Consider the following 25911-nt stretch of genomic DNA (forward strand, 5'->3'; position numbering starts at 1 on the left):
TTTCAGGTTCCATACGTTGCCGAAATGTTCGTGGAGTTGCTGAACAGTGAGGAGCTTCTCGCGGTGTACCAGCCAATATCCGTATTCGATGATCGCCATGTGGATCAGATCAAGCTTGTCTTCGACCTTCTCTACCACGCCAACGATTACGACGTCTTTTACAAGGTAATTCCGCACCATGTTTCCATGTGAGTTTGTCTGTGTGTATTATAGAGAGACAAAGAATGTGTATATACCTAGAAATTAAAGGTTTTAGTTTCTGTGAGGCTTCCATAATTACAAGGTAGAGAAACATAGTTTCATTTGGAAATGACATTTTCCGTCTGGTTTTCTCTCAACAGCTTCCGCACCTAAAAGGAACTATTTTAAAATAGTAAGGGATTGAGGACGCAAGTAAACAGAAAATAGCCATAATTTCTATATCAATTTTCGCATATATTTTCTTCTGCACTTCCTTTATCTTTTTTATCCCAGAAAACAATTGATCTGCTGAGATAGCTGTGCGTGTTAAAGCGCCATTTTCAGAACAGGGAGGTGCGCTGGCCGCAGATGGAATCCGCTCTTTGTGAATCGGTGTGCTGGATGTGATTTTAGGTGGTTTTCCACATCCCACGAGGTGAATATTCGGCTGGTAACCCAGTCACATCTCAGTTACACGATTCGCAAACAGAAAACTATCGCTCACTTTCACATGAATAACGAATAACGATACGTGCAGACAGTTGGAGCACACATACGCTGTACCAGGAGCTGTGTGTGGGAGGGGGGGAGGGGGTAATAGGGGGGGGGCAAAACGGGGTGGCGACAGGAAGGGCAGTCGGCCATTTTTAACCATGCAAAATCCGTTAATAACCGTAGCACTCCAGCACCGATACAGGACAAGCACAAGAAAAAGATGATTCCAGAACACAAGTAATCTAACACTTTAGTATGATATGAACTGTTTAGCAAGAAGTTTTATCATCAAAGCACTGTATATAATGGGTAGTTATAACTAAAATTTCCCTGTTTAATACGTTATAACACGAAAACCAATTACTGTACGGGGACCAAACTTGGTAGCATTAATGTCAAAGACATGGGGAAGAGAAATAATGCAGAATCAATTCAACTGAAACACTTTTAATGTGTTGCTATGGTATATCATACTATTACACACCAGTACAATTATTACTACAAAAGGGGCTCAACATGGCGCCCATCAGTGTCCAGAAGAGTCTGAAAGCGCGTCATTGCATTCTGCACAGCAGAACGAAGCATATCTGTAGGTATGCTGGTTACCTCTCTTGACATGGTGTGCTTCAGGTCAGCACATGCGTGAATGCTCCGTTGCTAAACCCTGTCGTACAGATAGCCCCACAACCGGAAATCACAGGGAGTAAGATCAGGTGATCGTGCCGGTCAAGCATTTGGAAGCGATCGGTTGATAATCCGAACGTTCCCAAATGTGTACGGAGAAGCAGATGAACTTCTCAAGCAATATACTGTGGGGCCCCATTTTGCATGAAAACTGTTGATTTCAATGGATCTCTCTCCTGTACAGCGTGTATGACCTGCTGGTGAAGCATATCGCAGTAACGGTGGCCAGTCGCACTCCACTTCTCTGGTCACTGAGCGCCAACCTGTTCAAAAAAGAATGGTCCAATGATGAACGTAGTCGTGAAGCCACACCATATGGTAACACGTTCACCATACAGGGGAACTTCATGCACAGCGACTGGAGGTGAAGATCCCCACACTCGGCATTTCTGTGTTTTCACCTCACTCGTCAGAGAGAAATGAGCTTCGCCTACCCATAGGATGATCGAGGGCCAGCCTTCGTCTACTTCTAACCCTGCGAGAAAGGGCAGGGCGAAGTCCTGTGGAGCAAGCTGCTGTACGATGTGGATCTTGTACGGATATCATTTGAGAATGGTTCGAAGCACCTTCCGTACAGTGGACCACGGGATGTTCAACTGTCGTGACACAGTAGGCGCACTGCCTGATGATCGGGAACTGCGCGCAGCGTTGTCTACCATAGCGACAGCGATTTCATCAGTCACCTATGGTGCAACCGATCATTGGCCTCTTCCCGGAGTGATGCCCAGTTCTCCAATTGATTCGAACTTCTTCATCATGCTCCGCACAGCAGGCGGAGAAAGAGGACACTTCCGTAATCCTTTCAGCCGGCGATATTCTCGAAGTTCAGCCGCAGCATTACTGTTGTTCTGATAACAGAACATCACCAGTAATGCCCTGCTCCTTTTGTCCAAGCTCACGCTGACACGTCAACAAGTGCACTGCGGCCGGTCAGGTGTGTGAGACTGTGAATCACGATGACTGATCACGGCACCTGGTAGCCATAGTTGCAACTTGACCGTGGCGGTGTGACGCATGGAAATCATGCACCCCATACTCTGGACATTAATGCTACCAAGTTTGGTACTCGTACGGTAATTAGTTTCCGTGTTATAACGTGTCAAATAGGGAAAGTTTAATTATAACCACCCATGTATAATTACCACTTTTCCTTGTGTTTCCAGGTAATTTAATGAGGTTCGTGTGTTTCAGAGATGAAAAATAAGCTGGAATTTCCTGCAGTCTTACATTAGAAGAACTGACTGCACCGCTTTCGGTGTCATAGAGAGCATAGGTTACTTTCGGAAGCCTTCCCTAAAACTCAACGGAAATTGTTAACTAGACATAGACTGTTACATACACGAATGCATGGTTTCGCTACGATTTGCACTGATAAAATTCTCTCGAGCTTCGAGCCGCTTCAAATTCACAGTTTTCAGCCGAGTACACCTCGGACGTTGTCAACTGGTGCTACCGTCCCTATATAGCCGCACTGCCCTATGTGACGTCACTGGTGGTAGCTCCAGCTCCATGTAAGATAATGTTTTCGTTGCGGGCCCATTGCGCCCGCTTCTACCCTCCGACTGCCGTGTTCCAAGCCGTGCTTAGCTCGAAGCTGAGGGTGTTATCACAGATTTTTGTCTAGATCGCTACATTTATTAACCTGTCCCAGAAACTATTAATCCGTATCATAACAGTTGTCTCTTCGAATGCAATACGATGTGCGAAACCATTAATCCTTGTAATAACAGATGTCGTCGAATGCAATACGTTGTCCGTTTCCTAAAGCATGCTCTGCTATCGCTGCTTACCGAATGCGAACACATCTCTCGTGTTCTACACAGCGCGTACGTATAGTCTGTTCGACATAAAATATCCACACCTACACAGTATTTTATATACTCCTGGCGTTCTGAGGCCTACGGCATCTTTCACAGGCCTCATAAGTTGCCAAATTTTTGCTGGACCCCTGAAGACCGAATCGGTTTTATGCCTCTTTAGAAGCCGGCCAACCTTTCCTGTTACTGAGCCACAGAACGAGAAAAACGTAAGCTTCTTAGAGATCTCCTTGGGGGTCATTCTGCTTACATGTTTTCGGAAAGATGGCCAGAGAAATCTGGCGGTTGTTGTAGCCGTTTTGCTTGAACATCTTCCGTAAGTGGCTCTTTTGATCTAAAGTTACTCTTTTTGATCGTATATTAATTACTGTTGTAATAAAATTAAGTGCCCCAGCACCTGCTAAGTGTAATGAGAAAATAGCTAATCAATTGACACCCATACATGGCCAAGGTGAGCAATTGAGTGGCTCATTTCTTTCCACAGATTTCAGCTTTTAAACCACTTGACGCGGCTGTAAGATCGAGAGAATTCATTTCTTATGTTGTTCTTGTTGTGGTCTTCAGTCCTGAGACTGGTTTGATGCAGCTCTCCATGCTACTCTATCCTGTGCAAGATTCTTCATCTCCCAGTACATACTGCAACCTACATCCTTCTGAACCTGCTTAGTGTATTCATCTCTTGCTCTCCCTCTACGATTTTCACCCTCCACGCTGCCCTCCAACGCTAAATTTGTGATCCCTTGATGCCTCAGAACATGTCCTAACAACCGGTCCCTTCTTCTTGTCAAGTTGTGCCACAAACTCCTCCCCAGTTCTATTCAATACCTCCTCGTTAGTTATGTGATCTATCCATCTAATCTTCAGCATTCTTCTGTAGCACCACATTTCGAAAGTTTCTATTCTCTTCTTGTCTAAGCTATTTATCGTCCATGTTTCACTTCCATACATGGCTACACTCCATACATATACTTTCAGAAACGACTTCCTGACACTTAAATCTATACTCGATGTTAACAAATTTCTCTTCTTCAGAAACGCTTTCCTTGCCATTGCCAGTCTACATTTTATATCCTCTCTACTTCGACCATCATCAGTTATTTTGCTCCCCAAATAGCAAAACTCCTTTACTACTTTAAGTGTCTCATTTCCTAATCTAATTTCCTCAGCATCACCCGATTTAATTCGACTACATTCCATTATTCTCGTTTTGCTTTTGTTGATGTTCATCTTATATCCTCCTTTCAAGACACTGTCCATTCCGTTCAACTGCTCTTCCAAGTCCTTTGCTGTCTCTGACAGAATTACAATGTCATCAGCAAACCTCAGAGTTTTTATTTCTTCTCCATGGATTTTAATACCTACTCCGAATTTTTCTTTTGTTTCATTTACTGCTTGCTCAATATACAGATTAAATAACATCGGGGAGAGGCTACAACCCTATCTCACTCCCTTCCCAACCACTGCTTCCCTTTCATGTCCCTCGACTCTTATAACTGCCATCTGGTTTCTGTACAAATTGTAAATGGACTTTCGCTCCCTACTGGAAATGAAATGAGCGTTTGGTGTCATTGGCCGGGAGGCCCCTTACGGGGCAGGTCCGGCCGCCTTGGTGCACGCCTTATTACATTCGACGCCACATTGGGCGACCTGCACGCCGGATGGGGACGAAATGATGATGAAGACAACACAGCACCCAGTCCCTGAGCGGAGAAAATCTCCGGCGCAGCCGGGAATGGAACCCGGGCCCGTAGGACGGCAATCCGTCACGCTGACCACTCAGCTGTCGCGACGGACATTTCTTATACTTATGTGTATTTTATCACTTGGACATGTAAACGACTATATGCTCACATCCCCCCCCTCCCCCTCACTCTCTGTGCCTCTCCTTTGCGTATGTGTTTGTTTGGTTGTGCTTAATTCCTTCCATAATTTCGTAACAGTTATCTATTGCGATTCTTTACATGCACTTCTCTATGTTTGTAGGGTCAAATAAGATACCTTGACAGCTACGTAAGTGTTTTTCGTATCGCACCCATCTTTCCTAATAACCTGATCAGCATATGCTCTAAGATTTTTCTCTCCCTTTTTGCAGACTGCCCTGTATCTCCGTGAGCGAGTGAACAAAGGGCAGTTTTTGGTGGCATTCTTCATGGCTGTAAGGCTGCGCGAAGACACGAGGGACCTTATCTTGCCGCCCATCTACGAGATACACCCAGAGCTGTTCATCACTTCTGACGTCATCCAGCGGGTCTACGACGCCAAGCTCCAAGGTGAGGCAAACGTGGGCCGTGAATGGGAAGACAGCTTTAGGGATGGGTGGGGACAAATATAGCGCTCTTCTTTAAATTAAAAAAGAACATAAATGCAGCTCACAAAATGTGATGGTGCAGCGTCGGATCGCAAAAATTATTTTCTTGGATCACTGAGAAAACAAAAGGTAGAAAAACGTGTCTCAAAATGCCGACTATGTTGTTTCTGTTTGGTTTTGTTTTCTTATTTCTTAATTGTGACGAGCGAAGAATATATTTTCTCACCTTCCTCTGAAAAGCGTCCTCTAATCCGTCTTCGAAACGTAGCTATACTTCGGTGAGAGGTACCTGACATTCTCACTCTGTAATTAGAAAACAAGATTGATGTTCGAGCAAAATTAGAATTACGTGAAGTGGTTTCGCTTTCATTCCTATTCGCATTCCATTCCAGTATGAAGATTATTCTATGGTGTAATATCGTCACACGTTGTTAGCGTTATGTGCCCTAATCGTTGCAGTATACGTAAATAATGGATGACACCTTCATACCAGATGTACTGTACACAGTGGATGGTATGGGCGCTGAATCTCGAGCTCATGTGATTGATAAACGAAGACTTATTCCCTCTGGAATACGTACAACTTAAAATAATGATTCTTCTTCAACATTCATTTTCCCTTATGATAATTTACTTCAGTGTTACTGAAAGAAGGTCTATTGCTAGTCTTGTGCATTGATTTACTTGACACTTAAAGCTTCGAACATAATTGGTACATAGTTTCTTGATAGATTTCTTTCTTAAAATTGTCGGAAAATTGCTTGTTTTGGCGCCCTTTTCTTAACTTTTCGGGGTTTGTAGGCAGGAGCTGCTGACATAAAAAGATAGATTTTTGTAAATCTAGGAAGTTCTCTGTAATTTTATATGTTTAATGATCTGGAATGTTTTATGTATAAATTATTTTAAGATTGTAACAATATTAAGAAATGGATAGTTGCTACTCACCATATAGCAGAGATGCTGAGTCGCAAATAGGCACAAAAAAAGGAATGTCACAAAATAAGCTTTCGGCCAACAAGGGGGGGTTGGGTTGGGTTGTTTTGGGGAAGGAGACCAGACAGCGAGGTCATCGGTCTCATAGGATTGGGGAAGGATGGGGAAGGAAGTCGGCCATGCCCTTTCAAAGGAACCATCCTGGCATTTGCCTGGAGCAATTTAGGGAAATGGAAAACCTAAATCAGGAAGGCCGGACGCGGGATTGAACTGCCGTCTTCCCGAATGCGAGTCTAGTGTGGCCAACAAGGTCTTTGTCAAAAAAAGACACACACAAACACAAACACACACGCTCAAACAAACACAACTCTAAAAAATGTTCAAATGTGTGTGAAATCTTATGGGACTTAACTGCTAAGGTCATCAGTCCCTAAGCTTACACACTACTTAACCTAAATTATCCTAAGGACAAACACACACACCCATGCCCGAGGGAGGACTCAAACCGACGCCGGGACCAGCTGCACAGTCCATGACCACTTGGCTAATCCCGTGTGGCAAACACATCTCTCTCTCTCTCACACACACACACACATAAACACACACACAAACACACATGACCACAGTCACTGGCAGCTGAAGCTGGACTACAACTACTCGGCTATCCCTCCCCCACCCACCCCTCTGCCCCAGCCTACTCCTTACCCCCACACAGCTGCCTCTCCCAGTATGCACTCCTGATGCTGCTCGTAGTCTGGTTTGACAAGCCAGAGACTGTAGTCATGTGTGTGTGAGTTGTGTTTGCCTTAGTGTGTGTGTGTGTGTGTGTGTGTGTGTGTGTGTGTGTATGTCTGTCGTCTATTTTTGACAAAAGCCTTGTTGGCCGAAAGCTTATTTTGTGACAGTCTTTTTGTTGTGCCTGTCTGCGACTTAGCATCCCCACTGTGTGGGGCGTAGAAACTACCCTCTTCATAACAGTATTACATTCCATCCTGGATTTTCCATTGTTTTATTTTAAGATTGCATTTTTAAATCAGTTGCTAGACGTAGATGGCACTACGGACGTTTTAGACCAATCAGGTTTAAGATTTTAATATAAAGCCACAGTGTGTTATCTTCGTTTTGTATAACAGTGACACTGAGAGTTCCTTTACGACTAGTTAGTCTGTAACTGTGAGAGATGGTACATTATACAACTTTTTTATCTTAATCAGACAGAAATTTTTTATGGTTCTTTAATGTTGTAAATACAGGATTAGAACCAAATTGTCTTCTGTTTTTATATTGTTTAACTGATCTAAAAATCGGCGTCACTGCCCGAAGTCGCTCAGTTTGAAATAATAAAAACAGCGTCCGATGGACGTAAAATAAGTCTGTTTTGTATAAAAAAAGGGTAACTCCCTGTGACAAGTATGCCCAGTTTTGGTATTTACTGCAATTGTTTGCATTTGAAACTGTTAGTCTGTTATTTAATTGTTGCAGTTATGACTCTGTGCTTCAGCCCACGCTTTCGTTCACTGTGACTCCGTCCCGAGACAGACGCTTTCATCATCTCGCACCACAGTGGGTTAAATAGACTGCTGACAGGTGCGGTGTTTCGGTTGACAGGTTACGTCTCAGCTGACAAGCCGTACTACGTGCAGGCTGGCTACACAGGATTCCCGGTGGCGACGCACTCACCAGAGCAGATGCTTACCTACTTCACCGAAGACGTCGGGCTGAACGAGTTCTTCGCAGATTTCAACTACCACTACCCGTACTTCCTCAGTGCTGCCAACTACAGCATGTCCAACGGCAACTTGCGCGGCAACCTCTTCTACCGCGCGCTGAGGCAGCTGTTCGCGCGCTACAACCTGGAGAGGTTGTCCCACGGACTGCCTGATGTCGCAACACTCGATTACTCTGAAGATATTGAGGTAGGAGTTTCTGTAGCGCAAGTTTCGGTTTGGAACCCACCTAACATTCACAGCATAATAACTGCTACGGTCTTTCTGCTCTTAAACCGAGCGAGGTGGCGCAGTGGTTAGACACTGGACTCGCATTCGGGAGGACGACGGTTCAATCCCGCGTCCGGCCATCCTGATTTGGGTTTTCCGTGATTTCCCTAAATCGCTCCAGGCAAATGCCGGGATGGTCTCTTTCAAAGGGCACGGCCGACTTCCTTCCCCGTCCTTCCCTAATCCTATGAGACCGATGACCTCGCTGTCTGGTCTCCTTCCCCAAAACAACCAACCAACCAATCTTTCTGCTCTCGTCTCTTTCATCATTTCTCTCCCACTCACGGCTTCCCCTAAAGGTGGGATTTAAGGGCACCACATACGAAAAAGAGGATTGCTCACGGTATTGCCGCAATCGGTCGCTTGCTTCATCCCCCACATCACCCCCACCCACGCGAACGATTTACCAAGCAGCTTCAGCCAGAATAACTGTGTCGAGAAAAGTTCTCCTACGGAAACTGAAGTGTTATTGGAGAGGAGTTCTGCCTTATGCAAGATACCTTTGTAGTTTTGTTTTCACCCAAACATGTTTCAGCACTTGTTTCTTTATTTCCTTTCTGCAATTGTTGTCACGTGTTAACCTTTAATGAAACTTTTGATTCAAAATATTTACGTTTGTAAAATGAGCTATTATTGCCAAATATTTTACATTTTTCCATACACTATAGAGTTCAGATACAGGGTGGCAATTACTGAACTATATGAAATAAGATCGTCATAACTTCTGAACAGTTTGTCTTAGGACGTTGATGGGAATTAGTACTCGCATGCTTGGTTTGGTTTAGTGACGAAGCCCACTTTCATTTGGATGGATCCGTCAGTAATCAAAATTGGCGCTTTTGGGGGACTGAGAATCCACGTTTCGCCATCGAGATGTCTCTTCACCCCCAACGGGAGACTGTGTGGTGTGCAATATCCAGTCACGCAATAATAGGTGTGATATTCCTTGATGGCACAGTGACTGCCGAACGGTACCTGAAGGTTTTGGGAGATGATTTCATCCACATTATCCAAAGTATGATTTCGACAAGATGTGGTTCATGCAAGACGGAGCCCGACGCCATCGAAGCAGGAGAGGGTTTGATGTCCTGGAGGAGCACTTTGGGGACCGCATTCTAGCTCTGGGGTGCCCAGAGGTCACTGGCATGGGCCTCGATTGGCAGCAATATTTTCCGGATCGGAACACTTGCGACTCCTTTTTGCGGGGCTGTATTAAAGACAAGGTGTACAGCAATAACCCCAAAACCATTGCTGAGCTTAAAACAGCCATTCAGGAGGTCATCTACAGCATCGATGTTCAGACACTTCATCGGGTCATGCAGAATTTCGCTATTCATCTGCGCCACTTCATCGCCAATGATGGCCGGCATATCGAACATGTCATAACCTAAACCCGAACATCTGTAGTGACGTTTACATGTTGAATAATGTGTGTGCACGCCGTAGTTTGTAGCTAATTTACGTTTTTTTCGCTTAAGGATCAGTAATTGTCACCCTGCATGTATCACTGAATTAACGCATTCTGCATTGTTTATTTACGAAATGTCTAAAGATTCTAGTTTTGCAGTATATTTAGAAAGAAAATGGATGTATGCGTTGTTTATATATCTCACAAGAATCTATTGGATGTTTATGCTAGTAGCTTCATGTCTACTACATAGTCTAGAGCCTGCCATTTGCAAAATATTGTTTTGTTTTTCTGTTTGTTATTCATTTCCGACCGTGAATCACTGTACAGCGTGTTATTTAGCGTGTTACTTACAAGTTTTGAAGTTGTGATGTTTTTACTTTGTATCAGGGTAACAAGCGAACAAAATAAACACACAAAGTAGAAACACCACAACATCAAAAACTGCAAATAACACGCTAATTACACGATACATAGTGATTCTCGGTTGGAAATGTATAATAAATAGAAAAACAGAACAATGTTTTGCTGTTAGCGGATGGCAGGCTGTAGACTGCAAGTAGACCCGAAGCTACTAACATAATCATCCAATAGATTCATGTGAGGTATGTGAACAAATGCAATCATCCACTTTATTTCCACATGTACTACAAAACTAGAACTTTTACAATATTGTGAATAAATAACGTAGAGTGCTTCAACTCAGTTTACATGTCTCAACTCTGTACCGTAAGCAAACCAATATAAAACATTTTACAGTAATAGCTCGTTTTACAAATGTAAATATTTTGTATCAAAAGCTTCTTTACAGATTTACATGTAGCGACAATTTTGCATACAGTGCTGAAACATGTCTGGGTGAAAACAAAACTACAAAGGCGTCTTGCATAAGGTAGAATGCCTCTCCAATTTTGTTAGCAACCACGAAAATAAAAACTGCAACATTCACAAGATGATTACTAAAGTGCTATGTTTAGCATCAGTGGAGTTGATCTATGTGCATCCACGAATAGTTGCAAACAAAAGTTTGTAATAAAAAAAAATTTAAATTTCTTAAACTTGTTTTGAAATGCTTTTCTTGGAAATTGTAGATTTTTGCAGAATGTAGTGTATTTTTCATTGACGCCAAGATGTTTCCAGTGTGCTAATACAGTTCGTTTTTCTTTTATTAATCCTTAGTTCCTTTTCATTGCATGGTTTTATAGTTTAACTGCAATAATTTAAATCTCAGTGGGTTCTTATACATCTACTGATTTCCATAATTCTTTCATTAATTGTATGAAGGAGAGTTAGATTACCTATATGAAATGAGGAGTGACTTGAGCATAGCACTATAGCCCTAAACATTTAAATTAAAATTTTCACTTAATAACACCCTACGTATTCTGTTTAGCGGTTGAAAACTTTAATAATGCGTGTAGTCATCTCATGAGTACGCACAGTCGCCACATACAGCCCAGTATATCATGGCTATTACTATGAACTTCCCAACAATTCGGCAGCATAAGCTCCAAAGTGGTGAGAGTTTCAAATTTTTTGTATTCATTCTTAATATAAATGGCAACTTCGGCCTCAACTTTACTTCTCACAGTGGTTAATACCTCCTGAATAACTATATATTCCAATAATTTCAATTGATTCAACTGTGAGTTTCCAAAAAGTGATCCTTTAACTGTGTTGCACAGTGTATGGAGATATCATTTCAGATTACTGAAGCTATGAGATGGCATCCATGTTCATTATAATAACACAAAAAAGATGTACTTTGCGTATAGTACTGAAATACGCTTATCGTCTAGGTGCCAAAGTAATGTATTTTAAAAATGCTAAGAAGATAATTATCAATCTTTTGACAAAGCATGTACTTACTGTCTATCTTAGTTCTTGGAGCACGACGTGTTTTCAAATTCATCGAACCAGTTATATAAAAACCGTCAAGTTTTGAATCTTGCCCTCTCTGGAAAAAATTCTGCGAGCGGCCATGATTCACTTCTTCTACATCAGTCCTCCATCCTCATACCCAGCTCTCTCCTACGCTCCTCAACGTCCAAAGATGACCTTTCCTAGGCCAGGTCCTTCCAATTTTAATGACAGTGAATTGCTTCATTTTAACGATCAGTGACTTATGTTTTAAACGTATTCTTATTGTCAACTTTTTTTCGTTTTCCGTCGTTCCTTAGTTGCTTCAATATCCGTGGAGATATATTCCGTCTTTGCAACTAAATGAAAGACAGTTTGTTTTTTGCCTTATGCGTTTCGCTTCCTTTATTTATGAAGCATCTCCAGTGGCGTATAATACATGTTTGTTTCTACGTATATACATGGTGTCCCATATATCCTGACCACCCTAAATAACTGTTTGTCCAGATACAAATTACAAAATGTTTCAAGCAAATGTTCAGGGGGACATCAATCAGCATGATTGCCTTCGTTGTAGTTCTGGTTTTTACAAAGATATGAACAGCGGTATGACTTTTTTAAATGGCACCCTGTATTTTTTATTCGCTAATTCATTTCCTCTCCTAAAGAGCTATTCAAAAATGTATCACAGTGTACCATTCACTGAACCACAACGTTATTAATTATATAAAACAACACTGACATTCAGCCTGGGGTCACATACTCGTCCACTTGCTGGAGTTGTCAGAAAACAAATGAAAACCAAGTGAGAGCATGAAAAATGGATACGTAAATACACACGCGTATATATATATATATATATATATATATATATATATATATATATATATATATATATACGCGTTGCTTTCGGAGTTTTATATATATATATATATATATATATATATATATATATATATATAAAACTCCGAAAGCAATCGGTTGAAAACTTTCGGAGATGCACAATTTTGAACTAACGAACTTTTACATTTTTATTCATACAGATGAATTCCGCGACTGCATCCATAACCAAACTTTTAGATGTGAATGTTTCCCCTGATACCAAATGCTTGGATATATGAGCTTGCTGCTAAGCTGGTTCCTTTTTCATTTCCAGACCAGCTACAACCCGAAGCTCAGGCTGCAGAACGGAGTCGAAATCGCTATGCGTCCCGCAAAACTGAACCTTCTGGGTACCGACGTCTTGGCTCTGGAGCGGATCTGGTACAGCGAGTACAGACTGTTCGACGTCGTTGACATGGAGCACATCGTAACGGTGAGTGCATAGCCCAGTTTCCCTGTCCACCAGACTATAGCAGCTACAGTGCCCGGATTCCTTGAACGTTTGCACTCTGTACTCCAGGCGACGGAGGGCAGGATTACGTTTAAAGAGAGCGAAGCGACCGAACTGCTGGGGAACCTCGTACAGTGCACACCCGACTCCCTCAACGCCAGGTACTACGGGTCCTACTACAAGGATCTCTTGTCGCTCATTGGCAAAAACCTCAACCCTGCACAGAGATACGGGGTGAGTGCCAACGCCAGACAAGGCGTAATAGAAAGATAAACGATCAGAACTGTCATAAAATATGCATTTTATTGTTATTTTCCTGTCTGCAGGGTGCCACCAGTGTCCTCAGCAAATTTGAGACCATGCTGAGAGACCCACTATACTTCCAGATCGTCAAGAGAGTCCTAAACATCTTCCAGCAGTACCAGAACTACCTTGAACCTTATACTAGGCAAGAGGTAAGTCAGTTGCCTTACCATAACACATTTATCACTTGTTGTACACTTCTGAACTGGAAACTAAAAACACAAATGCGCCGGTATTTGTTCTCTTCGTGTGAACGCACACACGTAGATGCTGAACAAATAGTACTCCAATTAATATGCTATGAGAGGCGACTTGGGCTTTAAGGGAACCAGAAACTCTCAACAAATCAATGTCCGACGTCCTGGTTCTTCGCGGAGCGTGGTTTTATCTATATACAGTTTCACACCTCTCTACTGAAAATGCCAAATTTGTCCCTATTTCAATCGAAAATAATAAACAACCAGTGACATCGCTGTCGGAGGATGGATACGATCTTTCCAGCATGAGGAAAAGCTTCTATTAACACTCGACGGGGTAAGATCATCTATCCACTAGTGTTAACGAACTGCGTCATTGATTACGATATTACACTGTAGAGCCAAGGAAACTGGTACACCTGCCTAATATCGTGTAGGGTCCCCGAGAGCACGCAGAAGTGCCGCAACAAGACGTGGCATGAACTCGACTAGTATCTCAAGTAGTGTTGGAGGGAATTGAGACCATGAATCTTGCAGAACTGTAAATAAGTCGGTAAGATTACGAGAGGTGGAGATCTCTTCTGAGCAAGGCATCCTACATATGCTCAATAATGTTCATGTCTGGGGAGTTTGGTGGCCAGCAGGAGTGTTTAAACTCAGAAGAGTGTCCCTGGAGCTAGTCTGTAGTAATTCTGGACGTGTCGGGTGTCGCATTGTCCTGCTGCAATTGCCAAAGTCCGTCGGAATGCATAATGGGCACGAATGGATGCAGGTAATCAGACAGGAAGCTTACGTACGTGTCACCTGTCAGAGTCGTATCTAGACGTTTCAGGGGTCCCATACCACTCCAACTGCACACGCCCCGCACCATTACAGAGCTTCCAATAGCTTGAACAGTCCGTTGTTGACGTGCAGGGTCCATGGATTCATCAGATTGTCTCTATACCCATACATGTCCATCCCCTCGATACAATTTGAAACGAGACGCGTCTGATCAGTCAACATGTTTCCTGTCATCAACAGTCCAATTTCGGTGTTGACGGGCCCAGGCGAGGCGTGAAGCTATGTGGCGTGCAGTCATCAATGGTACACGAGTGGACCTTCGGCTCCGAAAGCCCATTTCGAAGACGTTTCGTTGAATGTTTCGCACGTTGACGTTGATGGCCCAGCATTGAAATCTGCATCAATTTGCGGAAGGATTGCCCTTCTGTCATGCCGAACGATTCTCTTCCGTCGTCTTTGGTCCCGTCTTGCAGGATCTTTTTCCGGCAGCAACGGTGTCGGAGATTTGATGTTTTACGGGATTCCTGATATTCATGGTACATTCGTGAAGTGGTGAACGGCAAAATCTCCACTTCATCGTTACCTCGGAGGTGCTGTGTTCCATTGCTCGTGCGCCGATTGTGACACCAAGTTCAAACTTACTTAAATCCTGATAACCTGCCATTGTAGCAGGAATAACCTATATAACGACTGCGCCAGACAGTTATCCTATATAGGTGTGGCTGACCCCAATGTCGTATTGTGCCTGTTTACATTCTCTGTATTTCAGTACACATGCCTATAACAGTTTCTTTGGCGCTTCATTGTATTTGAACCAGGAGGAAGGTAATGCTATGGGTGGGACGTACAAGTATTGTTATCAGCCTGACTAAAGAGGCATCGATTACTAAAATTGCAAAAGATTTTGTATTAGGTAAAAACTTTCTAAAGGCAAGATCGAACAAATATTTCTTTATTTACAACAACCGGTTTCGACTGACTTTGCTGTCAACTTTTGTCACAAAATTTATTCATTTTTAGTTGCAACTTCACGACAAAATGAGCATATTTTATAATGAAATTTTTTGAAGACCTGAGGATGACAGCGAAGTCTGTCTAAACCGTTTGTTGTAAATAAAGAAATATTTGTAAGATCTTAGCTTTAGAAAGTGTTTACCAAGTAAAACAGATCGCTCCCTCTGATTTCAATCAGATTTTTTTATTAATGTTGTCATTTGGTTTTGAGTAAATATGCTAAATTTAAAACACAAAAAAATCGCCTAAGATTGATATGATGCACCAAAAACAAAAAATAAATACAGCTGAAAGTTGTAAGTTCTTGGGCGTACATAATGATCGAACCTAAAACTGTAAAAATTGTGTAACACATATGCTAATTTTTTTGGGTCATTTGCTTTTGCCAAATTTAATGACATAGACACTAGTATGTTTGATTAACTGCTTTTTTAGGTAGAAAGTATTCGTTGCACAAAGTAAAGCGATTAGAGTTGTACTTCTTGAAAGTATTCGTGTAAGTAGTTGAGCATATCGAACACGGTGTCGTGCAATTATTCACTAAAGAGCTTTGATTTTAACAATTGTTTTACATTTAAAGTACCAATAGGGATATTCACAAGTACAATACAAGAAGATACTATCTGCATTTCCTTGGAGTGAAACTAAATTCGGCGCAGAAAAGATATAATTACCGAACACATAAATTGTATAAAGCCTTTTGACAATGATTTCACGAAAACCAACTATCACACAGAAAAAATGTTGCTTTCAAATGTAGCATAAAATTACTTCTCGTTGTCTACAGGCGTTCTCGACCTATTAAATGACTAGGATGTACCCATATTTTGCGTATGATCGAGTAATACGAAGATAAAATGACTAGTTCCATGTCATTAAGATTAATAAATGATCCTTGTAAAATAACATTATCCTACTACCTAGCATGAGGCTATATAAATACATGGTTTCAAGAAATGTTCATTTGACACAGGACACATTCACATATTTACTGTTATTGGAACACGTAACTAACTAAATTAACGTGGAATTTCGTTTGTCATCAAATACATGCAGCTGCAGAAGCATATGGAGCAGCATGCGAGGGGAATAACAAAAGTTGCTGTTATCACTGTCTCGTCTTTGTCCGTGCATAACACGTCTGTTGTACTCCAGATTTATTTTCACTGCACTCAGAAACCTTAAATATTGTAAGACCGTGAAACCAACAACTTTTAGGTCGTCCGTACGGAGATGAACATTAACTCGTTCAGTAGATTCTCATGAAACTTTCACTCTGCAATTAAGAGCGCTGCAAAAGATCAGTACTTCATGTCACACTCCCCTTAAGGCCCATAGGTTGTATGTCAGAAAGGGGTTGTACATATATCACAAAAGTAACAGATCTTCTTCCTTTGTTCCTCGCATATGAGAAATTAAATCGAGAACCACCTGTCTTGCATTACAGCTGGAGTTCCCCGGAGTGAAAATCGAGTCTGTGGACGTAGAGAAGCTAGTGACATTCTTCGAGTCGTACGACATTGAGGTGGACAACACGCTCAAAGTATCCAGCGCCGAAGAAGCCGAGAAAGTGAAGATCTTCGCCCGCCAGCCACGACTCAACCACAAGCCCTTCACGTACTGCATCAAGGTGTCCAGCGAGAAGCCGACCAAGGCCATCTTCCGTGTCTTCTACGGACCACAAGTCAATCCACTCGGCAACGAGATACCTCTCGACTATGCCAGACAATACTTTTTAGAATTCGACCGCTTCGTCTACCAAGGTAAGTAAACAGTGTCTGATAGCGCAGTCGCATAACGCCAGCCTGCTCTATAATCACTGTTTCTGTTGAATTTCCACGTCTTTTCTAACGAATGATTGTGGGTGCTACTTTACACGGCTAGGTGAGTAGAAGAAGGAAAAAAACTATTTTAATCCAGTTATATATTCATGAGGGATTGTTTTTCCGTATCTCCGTATCTACCAGGTTTTGTTGACGTCACCAGCTCTCATCGTAAAAGATGTTAACCAGAATAGCATTCAACAATAAGTAATAGCTCGGAGCAGCGATTCGTATGATAGATTATGTGGTGTAATCGATATTTGGGAGAGTGAAGTCGACATGGTTGTGACATCACACAACACTCGTATAAGTCTAGTCAGCCGTTGGTATAATTCAGCCCTAAGCGACGATGAAGATTTTCCGTAACGTCTTCCCGCTTCATCTTGATAGAAAGCTGTTCCTTAATTTGTTTATGACAACTTCGAGCTATAGACGTGAAACAGTTCTAACAGGCTGGTTCTGACACACTAGCCCGCATCTCGTGGTCTTGCGGTAGCGTTCTCGCTTCCGACGCCCGGGTTCGATTCCCGGCGGCGTCAGGGATTTTCTCTGCCTCGTGATGGCTGGGTGTTGTGTGCTGTCCTTAGGTTAGTTAGGTTTAAGTAGTTCTAAGTTCTAGGGGTCTGATGACCATAGATGTTAAGTCCCATAGTGCTCAGAGCCACACCTCTGACACACGTCGCACGCCTCGAAGGCATTCATACTTGTTTCTTCTTTAAATGACTTAATGCTCCGTTCGCTTCTATTTTCTTTACTTTGTATTAGTACATTTATGTCCATTCTTCGAGTTTTCATTTGGATTTCTATTTTTTACAACCTACTTTCAGCTCCTCGTTCTTACGTGACAACTTCTCTTATTTTTCGTACCCTGAAATATATTATTGTCTTATTATTCCTTGTGTCCGGCCAATACCATCATAAACAGATGATGTCTTATCAAACTGTGGAATGGTTAATTTTCAATTTCACAGTAAAGTTTATGTCCCTATAGTCTGAAACTTAATGCAGATAAGTTCCTAGCAATCGGGCAACGAAAGGTTTTCTTGGCTATGGTATCACCGTCATTGTGGTGAAGAGCAAGTAGAGTATGGTCCGACACCGTCTTCACATAAATTTTATGTCCCGATTAAATCAGTGTTGTCAATAAACGGTCGTGAACACGTTGTTTAAAACTCTCTTCCACAGAAACCTGCAGTAATCACATGCTCCAAAACACTGATACACGACACCGCACGTTACAAGTTGTTCGTTGCTTGTAGGCATCATAGACATCATTTTAATCCTCCTCTTGTTCGACTGTGCAAAGAGATAGTAGTAAATAGCCCCTCCACGAGAAAGAGTACCACATAGTACCCGCCCTCCATTACGCTACCAGCCTCTGCAGCCGAGATCAACAACGCACTTTCCTACGCGCACATTCAAAGAAGAAGAGTTGGCTAATAGGAGACGAGAAATCGAAACCCTTCGAATGTTGTCGACCACTATAGACTTCTTTTATTGATATTAAATATGTCGCCAGAGGGCTACTAACTAAACTTAGCCGCTACTGATTTTTATCAGTTGATCTCCGTCAACCACTTCCATTAGCCGCACCGGCGGGAGTCTCCTAAGGGCGCATACACGGTAGTGCCTTGCCCTACGATCCGCTAGCAGCCATTTCTTTCTCGTGCTGGAAGAAACTGTCAGTGTCGTCGATAATTCAACCTCTAGACAGTCTTGTGGAATGAGGACATGTGGCACTGTTTATGATGGTACGTTTGTTATTTAGAGTTGTTACTCTTGGCTGGCTCCTTCTTTTTCTTTAGAATTTTTATTCATTTGTTAGGGAAAAGACGCTCGTCCTCCTACATTTCACACATATCTAAATCTTTCTCAAGCAGTTCGTGAAACGGTCATTTGACGTTACCTGTTTCCAACAGCGCAGTTCTTATGGGGTAACATGCAACTGCAACGTTCTTGCTTCTTTTTTCTAAAAAATTTAACTTAATTACTGAAGGGGTACAAGCACCTAAGGATTCAACTTCATTTTTCAGATTCATCGCAGCATTTCGTTCATTACGTTTATTATTCTAATAGGGAAAGAAAGTATTAGATCTATTGGTATAATTCGCGTATCACAATTCCTACTACTGACCTGTATGTTTGCCGGAATCGGAGAACATTAATACATCTTTATTTGAATGCATAGAGATGACGTCGCATGTCTTAGCCCAATGCGTTAGGGTTAGTGGCTTTAATATTACGCTGAAAGTCTAACTGAATAAGTTTTTTCAGTCTTGTCACAGAAGCATGCTGTGGTGAAACAAGTTGTTCTTGATGTTCATGCACTTCCTCTTCACAACCAAAAACCACGTATCATTGAGCTTCTCACTTTCATCCTTCCAGCTAAAATTGTTTGCGTGTGTAGTAACCTCTGTGGTTGTCTGTATGACCTATTGTGGTATCCGCTTCTGGGTGCCAGGGCTTGAGCCTTATCGTATAAAATGATGTAGTTTCCCGCCAAAAGTCGCGTCCCGATACAGCTGATTTACGTACGAGGGCTACTGGGAAAGTAAGGTAAGATCGGTCGCGAAATGGAAACCACTGTGAAAATCTAAAATGTTTTATTTGCAACTGTTGGCTACAACTACTTCTCTACACAGTCGCCGCTCCAACTTAGACGTTTGTCGCAGCATTGTACCAACATCCCAATATCCTCTGTTGTCTGCGACTTCGTACACAGTGGAAAGGGCTGGTTGGCTACAGAAAGGTGCGGCAACTGTCGTCGTAGGAAAGTTGGAGAGGAGCAGAAATGATTAGCGAACAATACATCACAGTAAACAGAAGATTTACTTCAACTTGTATTTCTCCAAAGCGGTTCATGTGAAGACGGATGAAACTCAGGGGGAGGCCAGTTACGGGCTCTTTTGTGGATGATTAAACACTTCCCGTCGAAAACGCTGAAGGAGCATCTTCATTGCCCCTGCGGAGAGCGGTCGAGATCTGTCATAAAGAAGGAAACGGATGACGGTTATGTTACGTGGACTGCCTGATATTAGGCGAAATCTCGCACCAGACCCTCACACTGGGCGGGAGACACTATTTTCTAGGCATTTTATTTGCTCACTGTGGATTCAGCACTGAATTTTTTCTGAATTTACAAGAGTTACACCGAAGAAATAAGAGTTTCCTAAATATAAAAAACTGTACCAAGTTACAATATGTCTTGTACTTGGGAACAAAAATTCTGTTAAAATTTAAAAATCTTGGAATCGAGAAAATCTTGTCAGTACTGTATTTAATAATCTATGTGTTACGTTATTACTCTAGTACAAAAAGATAATCAGTAAGCGAAATCAAATTAAGAGGTAGTATTGTCAGAAACCAGTTACAAGTTAAAACATTTTGAAATAGAAGGTGTTGGAAACTATCGCAAATTTCGATTTTTAAGAAAGAGGAAGTTGTTAAGACATTAAAAAAACTCAGTTCATTTACAATTGTCGCCTGTTCCATGGTAGAAGACCTTCCGTTTCTAGTTACAAGATGGTGCACAACTGACAAGGTATGGTTTAACTGCCGGCACGTTATGTAACCAATTTTAAAAATATATAGAATTTTAATCATATAAAACTCTGTAATTGAAGTGTTAACAATATCCTCCAAATTGCTTTAATACATTTCCAGCACTTAAATATGTAGAGTTCATAATATCTACAAACGCTAAGCAAGATGCAGCTTTACGCCTCACAACAACAGCAATAGGTAATGCTGGGCCGGCCGCTGGTGGCCGAGCGGTTCAAGGCGCTCCAGTCTGGAACCGCGCGATCGCTACGGTCGCAGATTCGAATCCTGCCTCGGGCATGGGTGTGTGTGATGTCCTTAGGTTAGTTAGGTTTAAGTAGTTCTAAGTTCTAGGGGACTGATGACCTGAGATGTTAAGTCCCATAGTGCTCAAAGCCATTTGAACCATTTTTTAGATAATGCTGGAAACTGCTCATGTAGGTCTCTAGTGCATGTTCCTTCACGTGAGTGTACAAGCAGTCACTAGTGTCTGATTAAAATTACTTACCGCTTGGCACTTCACGCGTTGGAGCTCGTTTCCTCCAGTCATAGCGCTCAACGTCATGACCGACCTGTTCACTACTGCCAAACCACCACAACCACTGATTACTTTACTCCAGTTCCTTGGCCGGCTTCCTTTTTGATGTGTTAGAAATTTTGGATCCCGACTCCAAGACCCTGCCCTCTTCTATTTCGCATTTCATCGGACATGATAATACACACACACACACACACACACACACACACACACACACACACACATACACACACAAGGATGCTAAAGAAATACGCATTTTCCATAGAGAGCACTTATTATTATTATTATTACTTTCGTGTCAGGAACATACACGTACATGTACATACATTTTGCACAGTTATGATTAAATTACTTTTGACCAAAACTTAGCCTCTTCCAATGCATTTTCTGTTGCTTGTTGAAGGTCATCTTCTGTGCAGGAGACTGGGCACAATCGACACGTTGCCTGTGCCAAACTGTCTGTTCTTCTCCACAGTCACACTGAATATCATTTGGATCAGTGTATCCCCATCTAGCCAAGTTAACTTTTGATCCTTTAACTCCGAATCTCAGTCTATTCAGTGACTTCCAAGTTGTCCATTGCCCTTCATGGCCTGGAGGTAAAGCTTCAACAACTCTTTTCCAACCAAGGGGAGAAGGTAGGTCGTAGTCCTCCATAGTTGTAGCCTAGCTTTTTCAACAGTGGTTCTAAGTTCCTTTGATGTCCTAAGGAAACTCTTCCTTGACTTCAGTCGTTGCGGATGCGGTTCATGCCCATACAGAAGGTGGGTAATTTCCTGTTCCACTGCTTTTCTTTCCTTGTTCGTAGCTATCTCTCTTCGAACAGGTGGTGGTGCTATTCCTGCGAGATGGTGAAGCCATTCGATTTCAAGCAACCTGTTATAATTCTACAGGTTTCGTTGAGAGCTACATCCACCTGTTTGGCATGAGTTGAATTATACCAAACAAGACAGGCATACTCTGCCGCAGAATAACATAGTGCCATTGCAGATGTTCGGATTGTTTCAGGTTGACTTCCCCACTGTGATCCGGCCAGATTGTTCCTGGCAGAAACTTTCGACTTGCATTTCATGCAGTGCTTTTTGAAAGTAAGAGATCTGTCAAGTGTCACTCCTAGGTATTTTGGAGTCTCGTAGTGTTCCAGTTCGACCCCCGACCATATTAGTTTCAAATTTCGAGTGGCTTCCTTGTGCCTCAAATGAAAAGCACACACTTGAATCTTTGAAGGGTTTGGTTTAAGCTGGTTTGTGTTGTAATATATAGATAGATCTTCAACGGCATTCGTGAAGTTGTCCTCCACCGATTCAAAATCTGTGCTCTGGGTGGGTAGAGCGACGTCAGCAAATAAGAAGCTCCTGGTGTTTGGGGCTATACTTTGGTCGTTCGTGTATACAGGGTGATTCAAAAGGAATACCACAACTTTAGGAATTTAAAACTCTGCAACGACAAAAGGCAGAGCTAAGCACTATCTGTCGGCGAATTAAGGAAGCTATAAAGTTTCATTTAGTTGTACATTTGTTCGCTTGAGGCGCTGTTGACTAGGCGTCAGCGTCAGTTGATGCTAAGATGACGACCGCTCAACAGAAAGCTTTTTGTGTTATTGAGTACGGCAGAAGTTAATCGACGACAGTTGTTCAGCGTGCATTTCGAACGAAGTATGGTGTTAAACCTCCTGATAGGTGATGTATTAAACGTTGGTATAAACAGTTTACAGAGGATGGGTGTTGTGCAAAGGGAAAAGTTCTGGATGGCCGAGAACGAGTGATGAAAATGTAGCACACATCCAGCAAGCATTTGTTCGCAGCCCAGGAAAATCGACTCGCAGAGCTAGCAGAGAGCTGCAAATTCCACAATCAGCTGTATGGAGAGTCCTACGAAAAAGGTTAGTTATGAAACCTTATCGTCCGTAACTACCTGAATGTCAACTACCTGAGGCGATGGATCGGCCGCCAGGCAGCCCGTGACAGAGCACTTCATCACTGGCCTCCAAGAAGCCCTGATCTTACCCCCTGCGATTTTTTCTTATGGGGGTATGTTATGGTGTTTCGGCCACCTCTCCCAGCCCACCATTGATGATTTGAAACGAGAAATAACAGCAGCTATCCAAACTGTTACGCCTGATATGCTACAGAGAGTGTGGAACGAGTTGGAGTATCGGGTTGATATTGCTCGAGTGTCTGGAGGGGGCCATATTGAACATCTCTGAACTTGTTTTTGAGTGAAAAAAACCTTTTTAAATACTCTTTGTAATGATGTATAACAGAAGGTTATATTATGTTTCTTTCATTAAATACACATTTTTAAAGTTGTGGTATTCTTTTTGAATCACCCTGTATATTAAACAGAATTGGAAACCAAACACTTCCTTGCGGGAGGCCATTCTTCTGTAGTCTCCATCGAACACGCTGTCCTTGAAAGTCGACGAAGAACCTGCGATTACGCAGAAAGGAGGCGATGAGTCTGGTTAGACCTAAATCTTTGGTCAGATTGTAGACCTTGACTAGTAGTAGCTGGTGACTGACCGTATCATACGCCACTGATAAGTTGACAGATGCAACTCCTGTCACCTTTAGAGCGTCAAAGCCATCTTTTATAAATAGTGTGAGATTCAGCAATAGTCCAGTACAGCTTTTACCTGTACTAAATCCAGATCGCTGAGGTATAAGTGAGGGGTCAAATGCAGGTGACAGGCGATTTAGAATCGTCTTTCCAGTATTTTGTAAAGATGACAAAGGAGAGCAACTGGTCTAAATTCTTTGGATCAGTTTCTTCTTTGCCATGTTTCAGCAAATCAGCCACTCGACTCTTCCGCCGTATCTTTGTAATTTGGTTTCTGCTTACACAGTTATCGAAAAGTTGGAGAATCCATTTCTTTGTATTGAAGCCGAAGTGTTTCATTTGCTCGGTTCATATATCATCCAAGCCAGCTGATTTGCCATTTTTACTTTGTTTTGGTAGCCTTCTCTAGTTCTTCCATGCTGAATGATGATGTAAGGTCATTACACTCCTCTTGTTCTTCTCTTTGCAATTTCGGTTTTTGTGATTTTTGTGTTGGCTTCCCGTTCACCAGTAACTCATGCGTTACACGCAGCACTAACCAAATAGAACTGGAACCTTTTGCGCAACACACGATTCAGTGTCACATATGAATACATAACTATTATCATCACGGAAGAAGGCAACGATTCATCGTTGCAACTGGTTTTGGAAATTAATAAATGTAAGAATGCAATGCCAGATGGTGGAACAGCGAAGTGTAAGATACTTTCTGGCTGTGCAAAACGTCGCGGGTTCAAATCTCGTTAAGTGCTTTAAAATTTTTTATTTCTAAATCTTATGAAAACGACATTAATTATTATTTTTATTCAATAAACTGGTTTAAGTGTAGTTTTTTCTAATACTTTGCCGCGTCATTCCATCATTGTATTGACTTTTTATTTTCTCATATCTTATTATCTTCCCTTTCTCGTTTATTATCTGCATGTGTCGTCTATAACCTGTAACCTGTAACCAGGACTGATCATCGGCTGGTAACATGGCAGCTCTTATAGCCAGTATGAGGATAGTTTCAGGTAACCAGTAAAAGCGAAAAATTACAGTGTGCTCAAATTTTTCCGTCTTGAGTTTGCTGCTAGAAGCTAGCGTTAACCGCCGTGAATAAAGCGAGCGTGACTGATATCCTGACGAAATAAAATCGCTACACCAAAAATGAGTTGCGCGACATAATCGAAAGTTGGAAGGCGTGCTCTTCCATCTGAAAGATGGTGTCTGTTCAAACTGCGCGCTAGTCGCATAAGAGCGGCACATGTATTGCCACTAAGAGGATGTAAATCAGGTTTCTATATTTCGACATAATTGTCGTAACGAGTGAGATCATAATATAACTTAAATATTTGTTTGACACTAAAATCGTGAAGCCATAGTCACAATACATAAAACTTTTTTTTAAAAAAAAAGGTTACATTACCGGTTTAAAAGAAAATTTATGTACTGTGACTATGGCTTCACTATTTTAATGCCAAATAAAAATTTAAATCAAGTTTGCTGTAACGGTCGTGTCGTTGTTTTCCTCCGAGACTGGACGTGGCGATATGATTTTAGTCAAGAAAGCCTTTAAGGTGTCAATGACGCCATTATGTACACCTCGCTGAGTTTGAACGAAGTGATGTAATAGGGCTACGAGAAGCAGGACGTTCCTTCTGCGATATTGCACAAAGTCTTGGCAGGGATGTGTCCAATGTACATGACTGATGGCAGCGGTGGTCACGAGTATTTACAGTCGCAGCAAGACCGGGCTCAGGACGATCACGTGGAACCAACGAGAAGGAAGACTATCGTGCTCAGCGTATGGCTCTGGGACATCGTACTGCATCGGTGAATTGCGCCGACGAAGTATTGTGGAATTTTCACGACGACATCCGGTGTGTCGCACGAGAACCATATTTACAACATATGAAGATGGCATCTGTTCTTTCGGACATGCCATTTTCATATCGTTAAAGGCTAACCGGCTGATGACCTCCTTCAGTGCGGATGCACACGATTTGCCTGAAGTCTTACGGGACTCTGTGGATTGTCTTTCACGAGTAATGGGTATAATGGCAGAGGCACTACGAATGCAGTGTGTGGACTGTAAGTTGAGAATGTGGGTCACACGGAGAGCGTGACGGCGATGAGTCCCTTCAGTCGCACTATCCT

General features: G+C 42.2%; 1 protein-coding gene across 1 annotated transcript in view; it reads left to right on the top strand.

Annotated features, from left to right (window-relative positions):
• The window catches only part of LOC126151832 (hexamerin-like), a 53495-nt gene that overhangs the window by 20907 nt on the left and 6677 nt on the right, over positions 1-25911 (top strand). The window contains exons 3-9 of the mRNA XM_049915967.1: positions 7-165; positions 5269-5446; positions 8026-8333; positions 12839-12997; positions 13085-13249; positions 13342-13470; positions 16760-17075. Of these exons, the coding sequence (XP_049771924.1) occupies positions 7-165; positions 5269-5446; positions 8026-8333; positions 12839-12997; positions 13085-13249; positions 13342-13470; positions 16760-17075 (1414 nt within the window). The remainder of the gene's footprint in view (positions 1-6; positions 166-5268; positions 5447-8025; positions 8334-12838; positions 12998-13084; positions 13250-13341; positions 13471-16759; positions 17076-25911) is intronic.

The sequence above is a fragment of the Schistocerca cancellata genome, chromosome 2, assembly GCF_023864275.1.
Source record: "Schistocerca cancellata isolate TAMUIC-IGC-003103 chromosome 2, iqSchCanc2.1, whole genome shotgun sequence".
Taxonomy (NCBI): domain Eukaryota; kingdom Metazoa; phylum Arthropoda; class Insecta; order Orthoptera; family Acrididae; genus Schistocerca; species Schistocerca cancellata.